General features: G+C 38.5%; 1 protein-coding gene across 2 annotated transcripts in view; it reads right to left on the bottom strand.

The window, feature by feature from the left end:
* The window catches only part of Focad (focadhesin), a 305,147-nt gene that overhangs the window by 82,328 nt on the left and 199,389 nt on the right, over nt 1-23,430 (bottom strand). For both annotated transcript variants that reach the window (XM_031377824.1, XM_031377825.1), the window contains 3 exons: nt 17,830-17,947; nt 11,128-11,313; nt 4,976-5,097 (listed from right to left, as the gene is read on the bottom strand). In XM_031377824.1, coding sequence (XP_031233684.1) covers nt 4,976-5,097; nt 11,128-11,313; nt 17,830-17,947 — 426 coding nt within the window. The remainder of the gene's footprint in view (nt 1-4,975; nt 5,098-11,127; nt 11,314-17,829; nt 17,948-23,430) is intronic.

Below are 23,430 nucleotides of genomic sequence, written 5' to 3'. Positions count from 1 at the left end.
AATACCACTTCAGTTCAAGACTTATTGCTAGGTAACAATAATTAAGATGTATGATTTGGGTACAAGTACAGAAATTGTAACAAATAGAAAAAAATATACATCAGAGAAAGAAGAAGAGAGCTACAGAAGGAAGGAAGGGGAGAAGGGAGGAGAGAAAGGGAGAGGGACGGAAAATGTAAAACTAACATGAAAATATAGTGTATCTACAAACTGACTAATAAATACACTAAACATGCCGCACCTACTCAGTAAAATACTGATCTGCAAAGAAAGCAACACAGAACCAATGTGGGCTACCACTAGGACAAACCTCAGACACTTTACCTAACTTGCAAGTAGCCATACCCAATTAACGATATATTTCCAATGTATATATAAAATGGGTGGGGTTTACCATATGTGAATTATGCTTCTAATTTAAAAATTAATGAATAAAAGTTAGATTAAGCAGAAGAGAAAAGGAAAATTCTTGTAATCTTACTTCATATTTTTTATTATTTATTTATTTATTTGTTTATTTAAAACTCCAGATTTTATTCCCCTCCTAGTCCACGCTCTGACTGTTGCACATCCCATACCTCCTCCCTGCCCCTTTCCACATACCCCCACCCAGCAATATCACTCTTGGGAATATACCCAAAAGATGCCCCACCCTGCCACAAGGGCACGGGTTTCACTATGTTCATAGTGGGCCTTGTTTGTGATAGGCAGAAGCTGGAAACAACCCAGATGTCCCACAACAGAAGAATGGATACAGAAAATGTGGCTCATTTATACAATGGAATACTACTCAGCTACTAGGAATGAGGACAACCTGAGTTTTCCAGGCAAATGGATAGAACTAGATAATATCATCCTGAGTGAGGTAACTCAGACTCAAAGGATAGGTATGGTATGTATTCACTAATAAGTGGATATTAGCTAAAGTAAAAAAAGTACAGAATACCTATGATACAGTCCACAGAACTCAAAAAGGTCAACAGGCTGAAGAGCCCAAGTGAGGATGCCTCAATCCCACTTGGGTGGGAGAAGAAAGCTGTCACAAGTGGGGAGGTAGGAAGGGAGGGAGGGAGGGACCTGGGAGAGAAACTAGACAGGGGTTGGAGGAAGAGGGGAACATAATGTGGTACTGGGCATGGGAAAAGGACTGAAGCCCTGAGGATCAGCAGATAGAATGGAAACCGGCAACCTCTGGAGGTAGGAGATTGAGGAGACCCTCCAGAATGTACCAGAGACCTGGGAGATGAGAGACACTTAGGAATCAAAAGGAGAGATCTTAGACAAGATGCCTTACAGTGGGGTGAGGGAACTTGTAGAGCCCACCTCCTGCAGAGAGACAGGGCATCAAATGAGGGAGGGGGTTGCCATCCTACAGTCAAAACTCTGACCCATAATAGTTCCTGTCTGAAAGAACTACAGGGATGGAAATGGAGATGAACTTGAGGAAAAGAAGGTCCAGCAACAGGCCCAAAGTGGGATCTAACTCAAGGGAAGGCCCCAAGGCCTGACACTATTGTTTCAGGTTTTTAAAAAAGCCATAAAAAATATGACAACTTAGAGTCTTCATAATTAAAAATTTGATTTTCAAAATACAGCAATTTTAAGGAAATGGCAGTAATAGGTAAAAGAAAACATTCTCAAAATCCATTTCTAACATACATTTTATATCCAGAATGTGTAAAGCCCTTCCATTAGAACACGAAATCTCAGGGGAACAAAATTGAGAAAATATCACATGTATCATGGAAAACTAAGGATGACAAATGGAAAAATGAAAAGATGCTGGATACCATTCATCAGTGCAGAAACGAACAATTTACTCATTACTGTCACTGGCAGGGAGGCAGGCAGAGAACTCTTATATCACAGGGGTAGCTACAAGCAAGCAGACAGCCACTAGGAAAGAGCCTACCAGCTTCATATAAAGATCTATGTGCAATTACCAAATACCCCAACAATCTCACTCTCGGCTATTTCTCTACTTAAACGAATGGCATCAGCAAAAAAAAGTGATGTCAATACAAAAATATCTGAGTAATTCAGTGAGGAATTATCATAAAAATGTTTCTACAGCCACCAAGAACCAGACACAAGCCAAAGGTCCACCACCCACTAAACTGATAAACAAATGAAATTCTCGGGAAAAACTTCCAGAGATACAAAGAAGTGTTTGAAGAAACTTCTAGAAAAATGCTAAGCAGGCTCCAGGAAAAATCAAACCAAACCAAACAGCAGCGCCAACAACAAAGCAAGGCAGAAGCAAGGGGAGAGCTAAGGTAGACTTAAATGATTGACCTGGAAGGGGAAGTGATCATCCTGATCTGCAGGTTCTCTCTCTGTGATTTCTGTTGCTCACCGTCAACCACAGTCTGATAATTAACTGAAAATCCCATAAAGAAATGGTTTGTAGGCTTGAATTTACACTGTCCCACTCTGGACGTGATGCATTCCTTCAGCCAGTGTATCTACACTGTATGCACTACCTGCCCTTTAGTCCTTGCTAACTCAGAAACCACATTTACTTTCAAGGTATTATTGAGCTTGTATTCAAGCAACCCATATTTTATGTAATAATGGCACTAAACCTTAAGAATGGTGGTACTGGTAAACCAGAAATGCCAAAGCAAGCCAAGAAGTGAAAAAGTAAAAGCTGTGGACTTAATAAAAAAAATTTTAAAAAATTCACTTCATATGGTTGCTAAACTCTACAGTAACAAACTGAAATTGAATTCCAGGGTTCAATTTCCAGACTCTCCCACTTAGCTGCTTTATGATCTTGAACAAATTAACAGGACCTACCTCAGACTGTGCATGTGGAGATCAAATGAATGAATATTCTGTGCTCCTCTGCTTATTATTCTGAGGTCATGTCCTAATAAAACATTACAAACTGAAAATGTCCTAACTTGAAAATACATGTAATTAACCCAGCTTGCCAGGCATCCTAGCTCAGCTACACAGCAGTGCACTGCAAAATGCAGCAGCTTTTCCCAGTGGTTGTGTGGCTTGCTGAGCTACAGTTTACTGCCCTCGTACAGGATCAAGAAAGAACCCGTATGCTGCTAGCCCAGGAAAAACTTACGTTCAAAACGTTGTTTGTACTAAAGCCATATAACTTTTGGACCATCAAAAAGTCAGCATACAGGTTATGCCTGGGATATCTACTGTATGCACAGTAGTAGCAATACAGAACTGTTGGAGTAGATAAGCTGATTATAGGTTGCTATTATTGCAACTGTTATTAGTCAACTCTTCAAAACCATCATTATTTCTGGTTAAACAGTTTAAGAAACTAATGGCCCAGGGACTAAACCACAAACTAAAGAGGATATATAGGCCGGTCCATGGCTCCTGCTACATGTTTTACAGAGACCACCTTATCTAGCATCAGTGGGAGGGGAGGTGCTTGATTCTGTGGAGGCTTTTAAGGGGGATGCTAGAAGCGGGGGAGTGGGTGAGCTGGTAGGAGAGCGCCTCTTAGAGGCAAAGGTGAGGGGAGAAATGAAAATAAATAAAATGATTAATAAATTTTAAAAAATGGATCATTCCCTCTGTGTGTGTGTATGCGTGTATGTATGTGTGTGTTCCGCTTACATGTGTATACATGTGTATGCATGGAGGCCAGAAGAGTGTTGAAACCCAGAGAGCTAGACAGTCGTGAGTTGAACAATGTGGGTGTTTGATCTTGACTCCAGTTAACAACACAGTTAACCTCCACAACACAGTTAAGCAGTAGGCCATGTGAACGGAATCTGAACTAAAATCCTATCATAGATTTAACAAAATTCTGTTCAAAAGGCCCTCTAACTGACTCACAAATAATACTGCCCTTTTCTCATCCCTCTGAGATTTTCTAGGGCCCCTATAACACAGGCTAAAAGTACCCTAATCCAGACACTGCCTCTGCTCATATATGAAGCATATCTCATAGCTTCTGACACATTAACTAAATTTATCATAGCTTCTACTAGCCCACACCTTTTTAAAATTTTTCTGTTCTGATAACTTTTCAAGTCAACTTTTCATAAAGAGCTTAAACTTGGATTTGTCCTGAAAATACCTATATGTTGAGTTTAAAATGATAAGGGTAGCAAATCTCTTCCTTCTCCATGAGAGCTAAGGAGATGCCTGGGAATAGCAGATATAGAAATGACCTGTTTTCCTTTGCTTTGCTTAAGCATTTTTACCTGAGAGAAACAATACTTCTCCCACAATTCTTTCTCTGAATGAGAGCCACTATTACCAAAAAAGACTTCAAGTACTCTGCAGGAGCCAGCATGATGATTGCATGGGTGAGGGTACTTGTCTGCTGCCAAGCCCGACAGCCTGAATTTCACCCTGGAACCCACAAAGTAGAAGGGAAAAGGTACCTCCTACACATTACCTTCTAAATCCTATGTGTGTCACAGGCATGCACATACATAAAAAGGTAAAGGAAGAGGGTGCTTAGCACAGGAAAGTGTTAGCCTCTGAGTATCATGACCTGGGTTCCATCCCAGAAACCACATGGCGGAAGGAAAAGCCACTTTTCTTTGACACCCACATGCATCATAGCATGCACATGTATGTACAACTAACTCTTCTCTCTCTCCCTCCCTCACTCTTCCCCCCCCTCTCTCTTATAACACAAACCAAGTTTTTAAGAGAAGTAAAGGTGTAGTACTTTTTCTTTACATAAGTTGAAATTCAATCTAAACAATGTAAGCTAAACATTGCTGAAATAAGTAAACAAGTAAAATCTTTCCAAGCTACTCCCTCATAACACTGCTGGGCAGTGGAGAAGTGTCACCTCTCTGTTGTAGAAACACAGGACCGATTATCCTATTTGGCCAGCTATTTTGGAAGCATTAAAAACAACCTATGCTAATTGTAGCAAAGAAAAAAAAAGTTCCAAACAAACTCAAGTTCATACACATAAAGGGAAGGGAGGAACTCTAAAGCACTAAGAGCAGATGGGGCCTAGAACAGCACCTACTTCATGAAGGAGGGCCAGTGTTGTCTGCTTGAAGCTCCGCCCTCTACTGGCCATCAGCCGATTCAGTGGCTTGCCATCTTTGCTCTGATACATGGCAACATCATAGCAAAACAGCATGCCACCTTTCAAAAGAAAGAAATTCAGAGTGAGCATTTTCAATGAGAGAAAATTATAAATTATATTCTCAGTAATATACACTCAGCCAATTTGGATAAAGAAATTATAAATGAAAATATAAATAACTAAGCAAATTATTATTTTTGAATATTGGTGTCCAAAGAATGGAAAAAATTGGATATAAAAATTAACATTTAAAATATAATTTATTTACAAGTCACTTATAATTAACATTTACCAGTATAAATATTTACAAAAAAGAAAATTTATAATTGTATTCATTTCACATTTTACAAACCATTGGTACCATCTATTAAATTTTATCCTAAGATAAGTTTCATTAAGTAAAAGTATGTGTAAATATAATGTCAATTCTTGATAACATAAGGCCCTTAGTCAACACCCACACATGAACAAGCTGAGCTCATACCTGTATCAGCAAGCTTTTGGCTGGGCCTCTTTTCCCTGCCTTTGTAACTGTGGTTAACTGAGTTCTCAATGAACTCCCAGCACCAGATAGGCCCCAAATCAATCAGAAGCCAAGGAAGTCAGTAAAGTAATTTATGGTAACCCCAGGTAACTTGTGGAAACTGGGTAATTCTGAGCCAACAAAAGGATATATTCAAGGATCAAGGTGGTAAAATATACAGATGACTACATTTTCAACATCTATTCTTAGTACTGACAGAGAAAAGTGCACACTTTATAAACATGGATCAGTAAATTGTTTTTCACTGTGAAGACATGTCTAGGCAGAATGCAGATCAAGAAGCAAGTCATTATGTGCCTCTCAGAAGCCTTTGGGCACACTTTCCTGTCACGCCTCCAACTGGGCTGGCAGCACCACTTCTAGCAGCCACTTTGCCTATCACTGTTCTTTTTATGAATGGAGTTAGAGCATGAGATGCCTTCACCTACCCTCGTTGTTTTGAGAATCATCTTGCTCTTACTGGTGTTGGAGTCTACTCATTCCCTCATCTAATTTTTTTCATGAATATGCAACATTTGTGCATTCATTTTACTGAAAACAGGCATGAGATAGCTCCTGAGTTAAACACTGGGCAAATAGTACTGCTGTGGACTTATGTCTCTGGCACCACCACCAATTGGGTTTCAAGTTCTGTAGAAATAAAATCCCAAGTAATGCAGGTATTTGTTCAGAATCAATTTTAAAAACACCAGAGGAGCTTATATTTGCAACAGCTGTCCTAGTTACTGCGCTGAAAGTCCTTGCTCGGTGTCCATGGGGAACAGTTCCAAAACCCCCATGGTTAGCAAAATGCATGAATATTCAAGCCCTTATATAAAATGACACAGCATTTGTGTATAATCTAACCACTTCCTCCCGCATTTCTTATGACCTCTATATTACTTCTAAAGAATACAATGCAGATATCAGATGTGGCATAAACGGTGGCTGCACTGCATTGTTTGGGAACTCATCACAAGAAAAGGTCTGCGTATGTTCAGAACAACCGTAAACTTTTAGAAATATTTTTGATCTGCAGTTGGTTGAATCTTCAGATGTAAAAACCCATGGGAACATAGCAGCAACTGTACTTGGTATTTTCCATCTTTTATCCAGTCCAGTGGTATGAAATGTGATATTATAGTTTCAACCCAGGTTTTTCTTAATGTTAAAGTCGATTATCTTCTCACATGTTCACCGGACATTTGAATACCTTTCTTAATCCTACCACACTGTGTGTTTAGTCATTTTTGTCTGGTCCCCTCTCTTCTCCAGCTCCTACTGAAACCTCCTTCCCAACAATCAAGAAGCCCCTCCTACTCTCCTGCTTCCCTTTTGTATGTGATTCAATGAGTTTACTTCTAGATCTTTACCCAAGTGTGGGTAGATTATTCCTGGAGCAAATGCAACTTATCAGTGGCTACACCATTGAAGAAAATGACACCGTCTTTCCCCACACTCTTAACTATCAACAGTTTGTTCAAGAGCATGGTTGGGAAGGTCACAGACACAAGGGAAGAACTTCATACTAGTTTTGCTAAACGGTCCAGTTGTCAAAGTGCCTCTGACTACTCATGCTGTACTCACTGAATGTGCTGAGCCCATCTTTCATTGGAGGGCCTTCCTACTGCAGCAAGCAATGGTTAATGTTGAAAACAAGGGATGGTGGACAATCCTTTTGTCTAAGTGTCAACTCAGGCAGTTTCTAGAATTTCTATTAAATAATTCTCGATACTTCGCATGCATCAGGTGTCCATTATCAGATACGTACATGGTGAACATCTTTAGTGTATTTGTCCTTTTTTTAATTAGAGCTTCTAGATCTGGGAAGATGGTTTAATCAGCAGTGTGCTTGCCAAATAATGGGAGGATATGAGCTCAGTATTTAGTACTGCCATAAAAGAAAGGTGTGGTGACACCAGCTGGGAGACCATGCACTGGGTAGGCAGAGACAGGTAGGTACCTGGAAGTCACTGCGCCAACCTCTGGGTTGGTCCAGAGAGAGGTCCACACTCAGATAATACGGTAGAGGACCAAGGAAAACACCCATAAGGTGTTACATCAGGGCATACATGTGCATCCGAAACATTTGTATACATGGACGACACAGCACAGACAGACAAACATTAAATAAAAATAAACACAGTAGAGCTTTTCATGATAGAGATCACAGCTTTTCTCCACATCACTGCTATAAATCAGTGCACATTGACTACATGTGCATGTCTCACACTGTATTTTTTTGCTCAGCCTGTGTATCATTGCACTAATACCCAATTAAAAATTATTGTGAGTTTAGGATAGTTTTTGACATCTGATAATATATGTACTCCTATGTTGCTGCTGATGTTCTTCAAGAATGCCCAGGTTTATTTTTGAGTTTTGGTATTTCCACACAGTTTTTAGAATAAGAATGTCAACTGTCAAAAGTGTATTGTACTCATTATAATTTACTTAAATCTATATTAATTTGATTTTTATAATATGTAGCCTTCTAGCCAATAAACATCATACATAACTACATTTATTGTTTTTTCAATACCATTTCAGTAGCTGATAAAATACAGGTTATTGATTTGATATTTGGATACTCAATATATATGATGCTATTATAGGTTTTAAATTTCATTTCCTATTCATTATAGTATATAAAATATACAACTGATTTTATACAGATAATATATGCAGCAACCTGCTGAATAGAATTCAACTATTAATCCTAATAATTAACCATGGGCTATTTTGCTTTGTCTATGAATATAATGATGTCATCTGCGAGTAGTGAATGTTTTGTTTCTTTAATCCTTGCAGCTTGTACTTCTTTTCCTTAGCCGACTTCACTAGCCACTGCTTCTGGTACAATGCTGAGTAAGAGTGGTGATAACAGCATTCATATTTTTTTCACTATCAGAGAGCAATGCTGTCAGTATTTCGGGATTAACTATGAGTACGTATTGGTGGTTGTTCCTTATCAGAACAGAAGTTTCCATTTATATATAATTTTTAGTAAGTCTTTTTAGCATCATGAACTTGTGCTTAATTTTTCAGATATTTTCCCTGCATATTTGAATCTACGAAAAGACTGACCAGCCTTTTAAATTAACATAATGAATTAAATTGGCTTTGAAACATTAAATTAACTTCGTCTTGCCCTTTATGTACTGCTTAGGTTAACCTGCCTCCCTGTCTTCCCACCTGTGCTCACTGGAAAAGGGTGGTGCCTAAGTTTCCTGTCTTGTACTGTCATGGTCAAGTTCTGGTATATGTACTATGTGGGTCCTGTGAAGAAGAATACTTTTTTTCTGTGGTCTTGCTATCGTCTGTATAAATTCAGTCAGGAAGCCACTTGGACCCAAGATTTCTTTGTAGAATGACTATTAGGTTAAAGAATGAATTTCAAGGGTAAATATATTTCCCCTATCAGTTTTATAGTTTAGGGACTTCTATAACTCACTTAAATTTTGAAGATTCTGACTAAAAGTTCTTTGTAGCACTTCTCTTTGTGAACAGTGTAAGATCTGCAATAGCATATCCTCTCTTCTTATTCATACAGGCCTTCTCATACTTCTGTATCTATTGATTTTATTAAATCTTCACTTTGAGTATCTTTATGTCTTTAGTCACAGATTTTTATGATATTTACTTGATTTGCTATTCTTTCCTAAGCTTTTTTTAAACAGACGTTTGGTTTCCTTCCCTTGTTTCTAATATGTACATTGAAAGTGCACATTTCTGTGCTGACTAATTTTTTTTTTAACTTGATACAAGCTGGAATTATTTGGGAAGAGATACCTCTATTGAGAAAATGCTTCCACCAGATTGGCCTACATGTAGCAGTCTGTAGGGCATTTTCCTAATGTTAATGATCAATGTGGGAGAGAGCCCAGCGCACTGTGGGCAGTGCTACCTCTAAGCTGGTGGTCTTGGTTCTACATAGAAAACACACTGGATAAGCACCAGGAAGCAAGCCAGCATACAGCACCATGGCTGGTCAGTTCCTGCTCCTGGTTCCTTCTTGAGTTCCTGCTCGGATTTCTCTTGGTCACAGACTGTAAACTGTAAAGTGAAATAAACCTTCCCTCCCCAAGTTTGCTTTTGGTCACAGCATTTTATCACAGCAACAGAAAGTAAAGTAAGAACAATTTCTCTCTAAAAACACTGTGGTAACTCTAACACTGTGCGGATGGGAACATGAGAATGTCTGGAGCTTACAAGCTATTAGTACAGACCCAGGTTCAGTGAAAAACTGTCTCAAAGGAATTAGGTGGAAAGTAATATAAAAAGGCATACTGTGTCCTCTGGCCTCCACAAACATACACACAGGTGAATACATTCATACACGCATACACAGACACACACACACAAACAGTACATCTTCACACATATATACCATTTACTCGTACTTTTATACATATATATATGTATATATATATATATATATACATACACACAAAAAAACAATCAGTTAACAGAAAAACATTGTAGCTACATCCTACAAGCTATTATTATGGTCTGTCTTCTTTATTGCACAATTACAATTAAAATGTAAAGTGTCTTTATTGGTGTATTCACTGTATCAAATAATTGACTCCATTGTGTCATTTCTGTGCACGTACATCATGTGCATTGACCATATTCATGCCACCATCACTTCTTAGCTCCTACTTCCTCTTAGTACCCTTCCTCTTCCTAAATAGTCTCCTCTACTTTCATGTCCTATTTCTAAAATCTAGATTGCAAACATGCAGTATATTCTTCTAAATCTGACATTTTCTCTCAGTATGACTATACTTTTCCTGCAAATGTCATGACTTTTCTCCTCTTAATGGAAGAATAAAAATCCATATATTTACCATCTATGATTTATTATTATTGTTGTTAATTTATCTGTTGACAGACACAAGTCTGATTTGTGAACAATGTCTTAATAAATGCAAAAGTACAAGTATACTATATTATATGCTAACTTGGAATACTTTTTGTAAAACCAACAAGCAGTACATGGGATCATGTGGCCGCTCTAGTTCTCCCTTCTGGGAAACATCTATACTGACTTCCATAGTGGCTAAGCTAATTTACAGCTTTAGCAATAGTGTATGAGTACCCTTGTTCTCTATGTCTTTATTTCTTGTTTCTTTTCTTGTAATGGTTCTTCTGATTGGGCTGAGCTGGAATCTCAGTGGATTCATGATTTGCATTTCCCTGATCACTAAGAATATTAAAATTGTTTCCATATTTTTGTTGGCCACTGGTTGCTCTTTTCTCCAACAAGACTTGACTTCTGCCAATCAAATCCATAGCTAGAATAGTGAATATGTCCCAAGTCGGGAAACAATCTGAAATAGTCTCTCCATTCTGGAATTTGAAGCTATCTATTTGTCTTTGCTTCTACATTTTTTGAATTCCTTTTCAATTCAGTTGTTTGTTGTAACTTGTCCAGCTGTGTGTAAATGTGAGCAGCAGCCAAGCAATGTCCTGCCGTGTAACCTATTACAATTATACATGGAAGTACAAGTTGAGACATGACACTATAAACCTGCACTTCATTGTAATGCAGTATTCTTACCTGCCAGGCCAGGTTTCAGTCCTGGTTGCTTGTTCGTTTCATACGTCTTCAATATAAAGTTGGGGATTCCTGCTACCGTCTTCCCTTGGTCAGAGCGGATGCCTCCTTTTAATGCAGAGTGATATATACCACGGGGCATATTCGCCATCTCTTGTCTCACAAGAGATGTAAAGAATTCTTCCAAAGCTGGAATAAAATAAAAAGTGCTCAAAACCCAAATAACTGCAATACTCCAGAAGAGGTACATCCTTCTTAACTGGTGCACAGGCATCCAGCTTTATTTCAGGTTGAACTTCAAGCGAAAAGTAAACCACTGAGCATCGTCTCTTCCTTCCATGTTCCCAAATTGGAACAAAGTGCTACCCTGCTCAGGTAGTCTTAGCTTTCCTTTGTAGCTCTTGGGATCCATTCTTACTTCTTCATTTCTTACATATCATCTACTATCAAGTTCTTGTGGCTCCACCTTCAGAGTCCTCCTTTTACAACCATTCTCATGAAGTCCTGCCTAGTTATCTTTGCCCTTCCTCAAACATACTAATATAAAAGCTGCGTCTTTAGTATCTTCTTCCTCATGATCACTCCTGCTATGTGTGACCTCTAGCCAAAAGCTGAAGTTGCCCTTTACTTTAATACCACCCAATAGCTTTCAGTGCACATACAAACAAACAAACAAAAACAAACAACACCACCAAAATCTATAGTCTCTGACCTAAAATAAGGAATCATCACGACTCTCCCTCTGGCCTCATTTCTGCCATGTTCTTTTCTTTCTCTCTTTCTTTCTTTCTTTCTTTCTTTCTTTCTTTTTTTGTTGTTTTTTTGTTCTTTTGTTTGTTTGTTTGTTTGTTTGAGACAGGGTTTCTCTATGTAGCCCTGGCTGTCCTTGAACTCACTCTGAAGTCCAGGCTGGCCTTGAACTCAGAAATCTGCCTGCCTCTGCCTCCCAAGTGCTGGGATTGCATGCACCACCACTTCCCCGGCTCCATGTTCTCTTCTTGTCAAGTAAAAGATATCTTTCCAGATAGCCTAAATAGTCCCTTCTGTTCTTCAAAAATACACACTTGATGTGCTCCACAGGACACGAGACTTGCCGGCTGTCTACCTGAAGCACAGTGTTTCTAGCTTTTCATGGAATAAGTTCTCTTGTCCTTTTGATGTTTTCAGAGAGACCTTTTAGAACCAAGCCCATTCTGTAGCAATGTTAGCACACGTATTAAAAAACTGAAAAACTCATTCCTTACTTCCTTGGTCTACAGAGGAAGGTATGCTAATGAAGCTCAATGTGCTATATGACATTGTACGAACTATAAAACAACACAAAAATGTAGGATCAGAAGACACAAGATGTCAAAAAGCAATGGTAAGAGCATTTCCACAATGGTAAGTGCCATTTCCACAAGGACCACTAGAGGCTGCCCAATACAGAAATAAAAACAAAGCATGAAAGCTAAACAAACCACAGTGGGAAAACAAACAGGAAAAACTACTGCACGTTCCTCCAGTAGGAACAGAAAAACAAGGGTCCACCCAGTCCCATCCAAGCTTAACTAGGAATATTTTTACCTTTAAAAATAAAAGGTCTCCTTTAAATGACCTTGATCTAAAGCATCACTGGCACAATAACTAAGTATCCCTTCTATCCTTCTATATAATCCCCTGGATGCAACCAAACTTACCCATACAAAGTAAAGAGAGGGTCTGGGGACAGAGCTCAATTGGTAAAGAGCATGGCAGAGCATGAGGACATAAATTTGATCTCCAACACCTACATAAAAAGGTCAAGCGAGGCAGCACACACATGGCCACTCCAGCACTGGCGAGTCAGACAGAGGATGCCAGCAAACTGCTAGCCAGCCTACCTAAATGGCAAGGCCCAGGAGCAAGCAATAAACTCTGCCTCACATACACACACATATTTAGACATGCACATACATCACACACACGCACACAATGTCAACCTCTGGCCTATATACATGCACACACATTCACAGACACGTACATACAACATGCACACACATTCACACAATGTCAACCTCTGGCCTATATACATGCACACACATTCACAGACATGCACATACAACATGCACACACATTCACACAATGTCAATCTCTAGTCTATACACATGCACACAGACATATAGGTATGCACAAATAACACACACAATGTCAACCCTGGTCAATACACAAACATGCACATACATATATATGTACACATAACACACACATTATCAACTGCTAGTCTACACACATGCATGTACATATGTACACATGAACATATAATTCATACACACAAAGTATTAACCTCTGTTCTACTGACACACATACATAAACATGCACATACAACAAACACACACACACACACACACACACACAGAGTTCTGAGAACATCTGTTGGGAACAGTTTCTATTGACTCCTCCACACCTACCCTATACCACTTTCAACGTTGCTGTGTAGCCTCCAGAACTAAGCTTTAAGAAATGCATCAAAAGACTGCTCATTGTGTCAACCAATGAAAGGCACTGGCAGGAGATCAAAGAGTGAAAACACACTAAAGTCAGGGAACTTATTCCCTAGACACTGTCCTACAGGTTACTACAGGCTGCCTGCACCCTGATTCAGAAGGCTGTCTCCCCTTAGGCAGCTCTATCTGTGACATGCATGTTTTTTACCCTCCCTACACAGGCCAAAGGACCTTAGCTATTCTCAGACGATTCATTGTGTCTAATGAGTTTCCATAAACTTTGCAAACACAATTATAAAGAACCACTTTATTAAACTTTCTTTAATTACTCTATTGAGCATGAAGCCCTTTTTGTAATGACCTTCATGACTATAGCATCTAAACAAATGAGTGCTATGTAATCACAGACTATGCACTCCGATTCCTGAATGGTGTGGTACAGGTATGCCTGCTTCAAGCTCAGTCTGAGCAGTCTTTCTGAAATGTGTGTGAGTCATGTGATTGTGAAGACAGGAGTGCTTTGGTAAGAGAGGGTGATTTCATGCTTCTTCAGGAGGAACTGTGTTCTGACAAAGAGGACAGCACATATGTCAAAAGAGAAGATATACTTGCAAGTGCACTGTTCCAGCAATGGAAAGCTGTCTACTTATCTAGCTCTGTGGTCAATAAAAGCCTCTTGACTCCCTCCTGCAGATGTGAAGTGAGGATAAGATGCGAGTGTCTGAATGGAGCTACTACAGAGAACACCATTTTCCCCAAGCAACTGAGACAATAACCAGCATTCTCCCTGATGTTTGCAGTCTTGGCCTTGGCCTCTTCCTTACATATGACCGGGTGAGAATTTAAAAACAAGATGAAAATCTATACACAACAAGGTGAGCATGTTAACACTGCAGTTATATCTAATGGAAAAATCATCCAACAACTGAAAAAAAAAATAAAGTTACCATAAGGAACTAAGATAAGGATCATACACATACTATGTGAAATGAAAAAAATAAAAATCTAAGTCTACAAGTTCACAAATTCAGAGTATCTGGAGAAATCCAAACAGGACTGTAGTACAAACAATTTTAAGCTAGAACTTTAAAAAGTCAATATTAGGTAGTAGACAGATGGCTTCATGGTTAAGAATGAAGACCACAAATCAACTCCCAGCACCCACAGCTGACAAGCACTGCATAACTCACAACATATAATATACACACACACACATACATAGATACATACATACATACATACATACAGCTCACAACTGTATGTAACTCTAGTCCAGTTCCAGAAAATTTGATGCCTTCTTCTGTCCTCCATGGGCACCAGGTACACACAGACACAAAGCACTTATATACATGTAGGCAAAAGACCAACACAGGTAAAATTTAAAAAAAAAAATAGTTCAAGAAGAGGAAGAAGGAAGAAGAGAAGGAAGAGGAGGAGGAAGAGGGAGAATAAGAGAAGAAGAGGAGGAAATAATTAACAAGAGAAACAGGACATGATCCCCCTCTTTTCAGACCAATGATGTTTCTGCCATCAGTAACTAGCGACTGCCATGCATCATGCACCCAGTATCCTCCTAGTTTCTGTTCCCATGGCTGCAACCTATGTCCTTGTATGTTTGTCCATGCTCCATAAATGAGGGAAAGTGAGCACAGAACAACACTGTCTATGGTGATGGTTTGCCAGACAGAGTTATACCTACAGAACCAATTGACTCCAATTATCTGACTGCCTCAAAAAACAAAACAACAACAACAAAAACAAATCAAAGAAGCCAAAGCACACAGAAGAGTGCTGTAGCCATCAAGTATAAACACTAGCACAGATATACCAACCCTCAAAAGACCTCAGTAGCAACCTTTTCCTCTTCCCCAGGCAGTCACACCCTCCCTCTGACCAGAAGGCTGCAGAAATCACCAAAGGGTACAGTCATTTTACAACCCCAAGTGAGCTATTGGCCACAGCTGTTTCAAGATACTGGAGGTTTGTATGACAAGGCATTTTCCTACTCCTGCTGACAGTTCACCCTGGAGACTCAAGGCTTCCTGGGATCGATGAGATAGGAAGTATGGAGAAGGAAGTATCAGTGAAGGAGATCTGAGGCTGGTAAAGAAGAGAAGAAATGAAAACATGGTATCTTTGGTTATTCTCCACTGTTCAGTTTGCTCTAATGAAAGGAGGCAGGGACAGACAGGAGTTCTGTCCATAAATAAACGATACACACTTAGCTAATTTTCTAGAGAATCTCTACTTGTCATGAAATCGAGAAAAAATATTAACATTACAGCTTATTATCATCACATATAACAATGACTATGTTGAAAAGCTATAACAACATTTTTTATCAAACCTTATTTTCTAAACATCAGTGTTTGCATGTATATATTCAAGGCAGAATTTGAACAAAAAAAAAGCAAAATATTGGCTAACACTGAAGAGCTTCTAATCACAACAGATCTTCTATGGAAATTTTAAGGAATTTTTAATAATCAGAAGATAAATTTTCAATAATATAAAATTTTAATCACAGCCTATAATCCATATCTCAGCTATTACAATAGATCATCTATGGTTTTTTAAGGAATTTTTAATAGCCACTAGATAAATTTTAAATAATATAAAATTTTAATCACAGCTCTTAATCAATTATCTCAGCTATAATCACCTATTGTGTCTTGGGTAAGACTTAAAAATAGAAAGTTTTACATGTGTGAATACTAAACACATGCACAGCATGCCTCTTAAAGTCTAACAGTCTGATAAACTTTATATCAAAACAAATGATCACATAATTTGATCCTTAAAATTATTTTTAAAAAAAGACACAGTGTCACCAAATAGCCCAGGATGGCCTGGAACTCACTACATATACCAAGTGAGCCTCAAATCCACTGTGCCTAGCAAAAATCTAACCCTGGCCTTCAACTCATGGCCTTCTGCTTCTTTCTCATCAGCACACCACACCTGTGTGCATCAGTGCACATACCTTCATCCATTGCTCAGATTAACTAATTTATGTTTGTATGCTGCACAAATAACGTAGCCATTAATTTATAGCTCTCGAATTTTAATACTATGATTCATATATTTATAGAAAGAACAAATTAATCTGGAGAGATGCCTCAGCGGGTAAGAGGTCTTGTTCTTGCAGAGGACCTAAGTTCTATTCCCTGCACCCATGCGGCAGAACAAAATTGTCTGTAATACTTCTACAAGCACCAGCTAGCTATTCATGTGGCACACAGACATACATTCAAGCAAAACACGAAAACACATAAAATAATAAAGTAAAATATTTAAACAAAAGGATAGATAGGAGCCTAGCATAACTGTCCCCTGAGAGGCTCGCTACATCCAGCAGTCAATGGGAGGAGATGAAGAGACTCATACCAAACATTAGATGGAGCTCGGCTTGTCTTATGGGAAGATCTGGGAGAAAGATTGAGAAACCTGAAAAGGATAGGGACTCACAAGAAGACCAACAGAATCAACTAACCTAGACCCTTGGGTGCTCCCAAAGACTGAACAACCAATCTAAGAACAGACATGAGCTGGACCTAGGCTGCCTGAACATATGTAGAAGATGAGCAGGCCTGTTACCTGCCCACTGCTTACATGTGAATCCCATGCCCCTAAATGGACAGCCTTGTCTGGCCTCAGTTAGAAAGGATGTGCCTAGTCCTCTACAGCAACACGATGTGCTGGGGAAGGCTGGGGGGGTGTGGTTAACACCAAGAGGGGGCTTCTTCTCAAAAGGGGAAAGAGGGGGTACTGGGAGGAGAGGAAAAGCTGATATTGGGTTGTAAGGGAATAAATAAATAAATTTAATTTAAAAAAGAAATTAAATTCATAATGATAAAACCACAAGTAGATCTCTTAAAAGTTGATATTTCTCACTAAGCATATAACAAAGAGGCATTAATTAAAGCAGTGGCCTGGAATTCCATTGTTTTATACAATAACCAGCTTTTGAAATGAATTGTAGTTCTCACTGAGAACAATTATGTTCAGCTAAATGTTACTGTCATCTAATGGTTTTATGATGGGTGAGACACCATATTACCTAAGACCATCTCTCTAGACCACACAGGTACACTTAGCATTTCAGCTACGAGTATCTATATGAGAGTAAACAACAGCATGTGCACACCAAACAAATATTTAAAAAAAAGCTCCCACAATTCACCACACAAGCAAAAACCACTGGAAAATTCCAGCCCTGTGCTTATCAAATAGGAGTCACCTGGTAAAACTGAAGGAGCAGTGATGGTCAACAGTCTGAGATAGCAAGATCCAGGAATGGAAAGGTCCACAGACTCGTCTTCATCCAACTCATCAGGAACAGGCATTTCTGGCCTTATCTGAAATAAGTAATGACATGTTAGAGAGAACAAAAATAAGACATGTAAATATATTCTTTGTTGACTCTACGTTAAGATTTAAAAATTGTCTTAAACTTAATCACTCTTCCATATCAAAAGAAGATTGAAATAAAATTTTAAAAATACCTTCATGTAACAGCAGGTGTTGTGATGCACAACTTTAAGCTCAGCACTTGGGAGACAGAGGCAGGTGGATCTCTGTGTTCAAGGCCAGTCTAGTCTACACAGTGAGTTCTAGGAGAGCCATAGGGAGACCCTGCCTCAGCCACCCCCCTCAACCCCTGCAACACACACACATACATACTCATGTCCCAGACTGACTGAATGGTAAATTTGTTTTATTAGATAGATCTTAGTGCCATTTAATGAACTGAGAGTTATGCAATAAAAATATCACCATAAGCCAGCATAAGCAATTATTATCGAAAATGAATAAAACACCATGTCACATAGCAAAGCAAGATATCATCACTGACATATTCAATGTGTTCAACTATTGTAGTTTGTAGTTAAATATTTTACTTATATGATTTTTACTTTCCTTTGTGATTTTAGAATCTGGAGAGATGGCTTAGGAGACAAGAGCAATTGTTTCCCTTCCAGAGGCCCTGAGTCTGGATCCCAGACCCACGCTGGGCAGTCACTGTTTATAACTCTAGCTCTGGGCATTCCAACATATCCTTCTGGCCCCATGTCTGTAACACACATACATACATACATGCATGCATGGATACATATATACATACATACATACATACATGCACACAAATACTAAATTTAATTTTTTTAAAATTGTTATTCAAACTAATCTCTAAGACGAAGTTTCAGATCTTCTAGTGATAAGATTGTGACATGACAAGTACTTTATTTGACATTCTTTGGACTTAGCAGTAGTTGCTACGGAAAATAACACTAAAATCAGTAATCAGTAGCTTTGCTTTACTGTGTGCAATTTGCATTTTGAAGTTTTTTTCAGTTGCTTTGTGATTACTTAGCTTTGAGTGAACCAAAATAAGAATGTAAGATTAGTATTATCATATTCTCTATAACATAATGTAAGGCAATTAATTAAATTTTTAATACTTTCAACGACACCCCATCATAATGTCCACACGGAGATAATTAAGCAGTAGAGTAGGGAATCAAAATACAGAAAAGTGGTTGCTATAACCATAAAGTGCCAGAACCTAGTCATTACCACTTGCCTGTCTCCGGGAGTTATTTTTAGAAATAATTAACAATTCCTGCAGACTGCCTTCTTCATGGGTCCCCAAAGCACCATTTCATTAGCAACTGCACTGAGTCAGGAGTCCTCAGAAGGATAAAGGAAAACAGACAGCAAATGCTTCTCTTATGTATAATAATCTGACTCCAGCGAAGCTGCTCAGCCGTAAGGAGAGTTATCTCCACTACTCGAAGCAATTTAACCTCCTGAGTACTCAAGACAAGACATCATTTAGATTCAACACTGAGAACTTAGCTCTAAGAGGACTGAGCCAGCCACGCTTCAGAAATAACAATAGGGCAGAGTACAGACAGGATATGAGAACATTAATACTACGTTATCAGCAATACCCTGGCACAAAGAGAACCTTTAGTTCTGAGAAGCAGGGTTTCCCAAGTCTCTAGCTTGTGGTTGCAATTTTCTAAGTCTACTATGATTGAGAACTGTCTTTGAAATTCTAACCAGTACTAGAGGCTCCTAATTCCTGAAAACTAGATGAATAAAAGAGCTAGCTTGCTGTCACTCTGATGTGCTTCTTGGTTTTAAGCATCAAGAACATTTGGGAAACCAGTAAAATAATTTCCATAAAGTCCAGGAATTCCAACACTTGGTATATAAAAAAAATAGACAAAAGTCTATGCTCACACAAAGATTTATACACAAATATTCAAGAAGTGTTATTCATAATAGCTCCCAAATGTAAGGACAGTCAAACATACATCAGCCTATGAATTAATAAGCAAACTGAAGTAAATCCATGCAATGGAACATAACTCAATCATTAAAAGCAATAAAATAAAACTTTAAAAAAGGAAAGAAATAATAAAGGGTTAAAGCACTTGCAACTGAGCCCCATGACCTAAGTTTGATCCTTGAGACACATAAAATGGAAGAGAAAACTGACTTGTCCTGTGATGTGCACCCATATGCCACCACACACGTGCCACCACACACACACGTGCCCTTCTCTGCCAGATGAACCTGATAAATAAATGTTTGAAAAAACGATCAAAAACGAATTTGATGAAATAATGTAAATAACACTGGAAATCTAAAGAATTGATGAAAAAAAGAATTGGCCCTCTGAAAGGATAAACAGCAAACCAAAAGAGACAGAAAGAAGAAACTAGGAGAAGGAGAGGGAAAGCAATAGATACCACTGAAACCCAGAGAATGTCTCGGGGAAGCTTTGAAAAAAATATTCTAATAAATTAAAGAATGTGGAAGGAATCCATAAATTTCTACATACATATATACAAAAACTAACTAAAAAAGATGAAAAGCCTAAACAGATCAACTATGAACAATGAGACTGAAACCTCAATAAAGAATCTCCCAACAGAGGGCCAACCTCTGACACTATTAATGATACTCGGCTATGCTTGCAGACAGGAGCCTAGCCTAACTGTCTTCTGAGAGCCTTCATCCAGCAGCTGATGGAAATGGATGCACTGAACAATAGGTGGAATTCCGAGAGTCCTGTGGAAGAGTGGGGGAAAGGATTAAGGAAGCTGTAGGGGTCACGGACACCACAAGAAGATGTAGAGTCAACTAAATTGGGCTTTTGGGGGTTCATAGAGACTGAACTACCAAGCAAAGAGCATGTGTGGCCTGGACCTAGGCCCCCATCACATTTGAAGCAGGTGTTTAGCTTGGTCTTCATGTAAGTCCCTTACTAATTGGAGCAAGGGCTGTCTCTGACACTGTTGCCTGCCTTTGAATCCCTTTTCCTAGTTGGGTGGCCTTGTCTGGCTTCAGTGGGAGAAGATACACCTAGTTCAGCTGTGACTTGATGAACCAGGGTGAGTTGGTATCCATAGAGTGGAGACTCTGAGGATAAGATGATGGAAGAATGGGAGAAGGATGGCAGAGAGGCAGGAGAAGGGCTGCAATCATGCTGTACAGTGAATTAAAAAAAAAAAAATCTCCCAACAAAGGAAACTCCAGGACTAGGTAGATTCATTGTGTTTTAGGTAGCACCAATACTTAAACTACTCCAAAAAACAGAAAAGATTGCTTGGAAACTCATGCTATGAAGCTAATACTAAATTGATATCAAAATCAGATAAGGAAACAAGAAAAACAATAAAAAGCCAATTTCTTTGATAACCATAAATGTAAAACACATCTACAAAACACCTGCAATCTAATTCAATACACCAAAGGGATTAAACATTATGATGAAACACCATGAGCAAGCTAGGTTCATAGGAATACAGGGTGGTTCAAAATATTCAGTTCACGTAAAAAAAATTTTAACAAAAAATTATAGCAAACAGAGGCTGGAGAACACCTGTTGCTCTGGAAGATCTAGGTTTGATCCCCAAAACTCAAACAATGGCTCACAGCCATTTGTAACCCCATTTCCAAGGAATCTACCCAACAAGCATGAATGTGGTGTACATACATGCAAGCAAAACATTTATACAAGTAAGTTAAGACAAATCTCCTAAAAATTTTAAAAATATAGCACATAAAAAAATCTCAGGACAATAATTGCATAATTACTATATACAGAAAATATTTCACAAAACTCAACACCCCTTCATTATAAACTCCCATCCTGCAGAAATCAGAGAAAGAATAATGCCTCAAGACAATGAAAGTTATAGGCAGAAAACTACAGTCACCTTTATATTGAATATGAAAAACCAAAAACATTTTTTTCTTGAATTGGGAGGAAGACGAGGTTCTTTACAATATCTGCTATCATTCAATCTAGTACTGGAAACCATAGCCAAATCAGGAAGACAAGAGAAAGGGGGAAAAGAAACACATATAGGAGACGAAGAAATAAATTATTCACATTTAGACACATTACTATGTTTTAAAAACCTAAAGATTCCACCAGAAAAACATCTTAAATGTGGCATACTTTTAGAAAACTAGCAATATAAAAAAGGATGTAATAGTTTTCTAAACAACAAATATGATGAGGAATAAGCCAGGGAAATAATGTCACTCACAATACCCCTTTCCTAACTAAGCAAGATACCTAGGAATAACCTAACCAGAGAAGAAAACATATATAAAACATGGAAGAAGATGGAAGGACATCCAGTGTTTATAGGTCATTAAGATTAATATTTTCAAAATGGCCAAGTTACCAAAGGAACAGAGATTCTGGGAGATCCCGATAAAAATCCATCATATTCTTCATAGAAAGAAAAAATAATAATCCTAAAATTCATGTTCAAGAACAAGAAGCCCCAATAAGCCAAAGTAATCGTGAGGAGAGGAGTGGAATGGAGGGGAAATTATCATAAATTATACTATAGAACTATAAAAATAAAAACAGATTAATACTGACACAAAAACAATGAAAAAAAAACCAGATGAATAAAAAACTAAATATACCCAGTTTCAATAGAATGGCTAAAAACATGTATTAGAGAAAAGTCTCCTCAACAAAAAGTGATTAAAAAAAAGGACCCTGCATATACACAGAGAACACTGAAACCAGACCATTATTTCTGGCTCACTATTTAAAATAAAATAATCAACACAAAATTGATTAAAGACCTTAATGTAAGAATCAAGAGGCTGAAACTAATCTAGGTTAATACTTGCAGCAATGCATAGGCACAGGCGATAGCGCTTTTCCCTTGTGAGGCAGAGGGTCCCTTTCTGAGAGGCCCATAGAGCTTTGGCTAGCCTCCAACTTGTTATGTAGCTGAGACTAAGCTCGAGTTCCTGATGTTCCTTTTGCTGCTTCCCAACTCTGGATTATAGTTGTGTAATGCCACATCTGGTTGGCAATGACTTTGCAAAGCAATTGTTCCTTTATTTGCATTGGTTTTCTGTCTGTATGTATAAGTGTCCCACTTGTATGAGTATGCCTATAGAGGTCAGAAGAAAGTACCAGATCTTCCTGAACTGGAGTTATAGATGGTTGTGGACAACTATATACATGCTGGGAGTGAACCTGGGGTCCTTTGTTAGAGCAGCCAGTGCTCTCATCTGCTGAGCCTTCTCTCCAGCACCATCAATGACCTTTTGAATAGGACTCTGGCACTCCTGAAAATGACAAATGGTGATCATATCATAGTAATAGTGCTTCTTAAAACAAATGGCAGAGTGGATGGGAAGGATATGCACTAGCAAAAACCTTTCGCCTTCTATGTATCCAGCACGGAATAATATTCAGAGTATATAAGGAATTTAAAAAATTTTATTTATAATAGCCAGAACCTGGAAACAACCCAGATGTCCCTCAACAGAGGAGTGGATACAGAAA

The sequence above is a fragment of the Mastomys coucha genome, unplaced genomic scaffold (assembly GCF_008632895.1).
Source record: "Mastomys coucha isolate ucsf_1 unplaced genomic scaffold, UCSF_Mcou_1 pScaffold18, whole genome shotgun sequence".
Classification (NCBI taxonomy): domain Eukaryota; kingdom Metazoa; phylum Chordata; class Mammalia; order Rodentia; family Muridae; genus Mastomys; species Mastomys coucha.
Note: the sequence above shows the minus strand (reverse complement) of the source record. Positions and strands in the feature narration are given on the sequence as shown.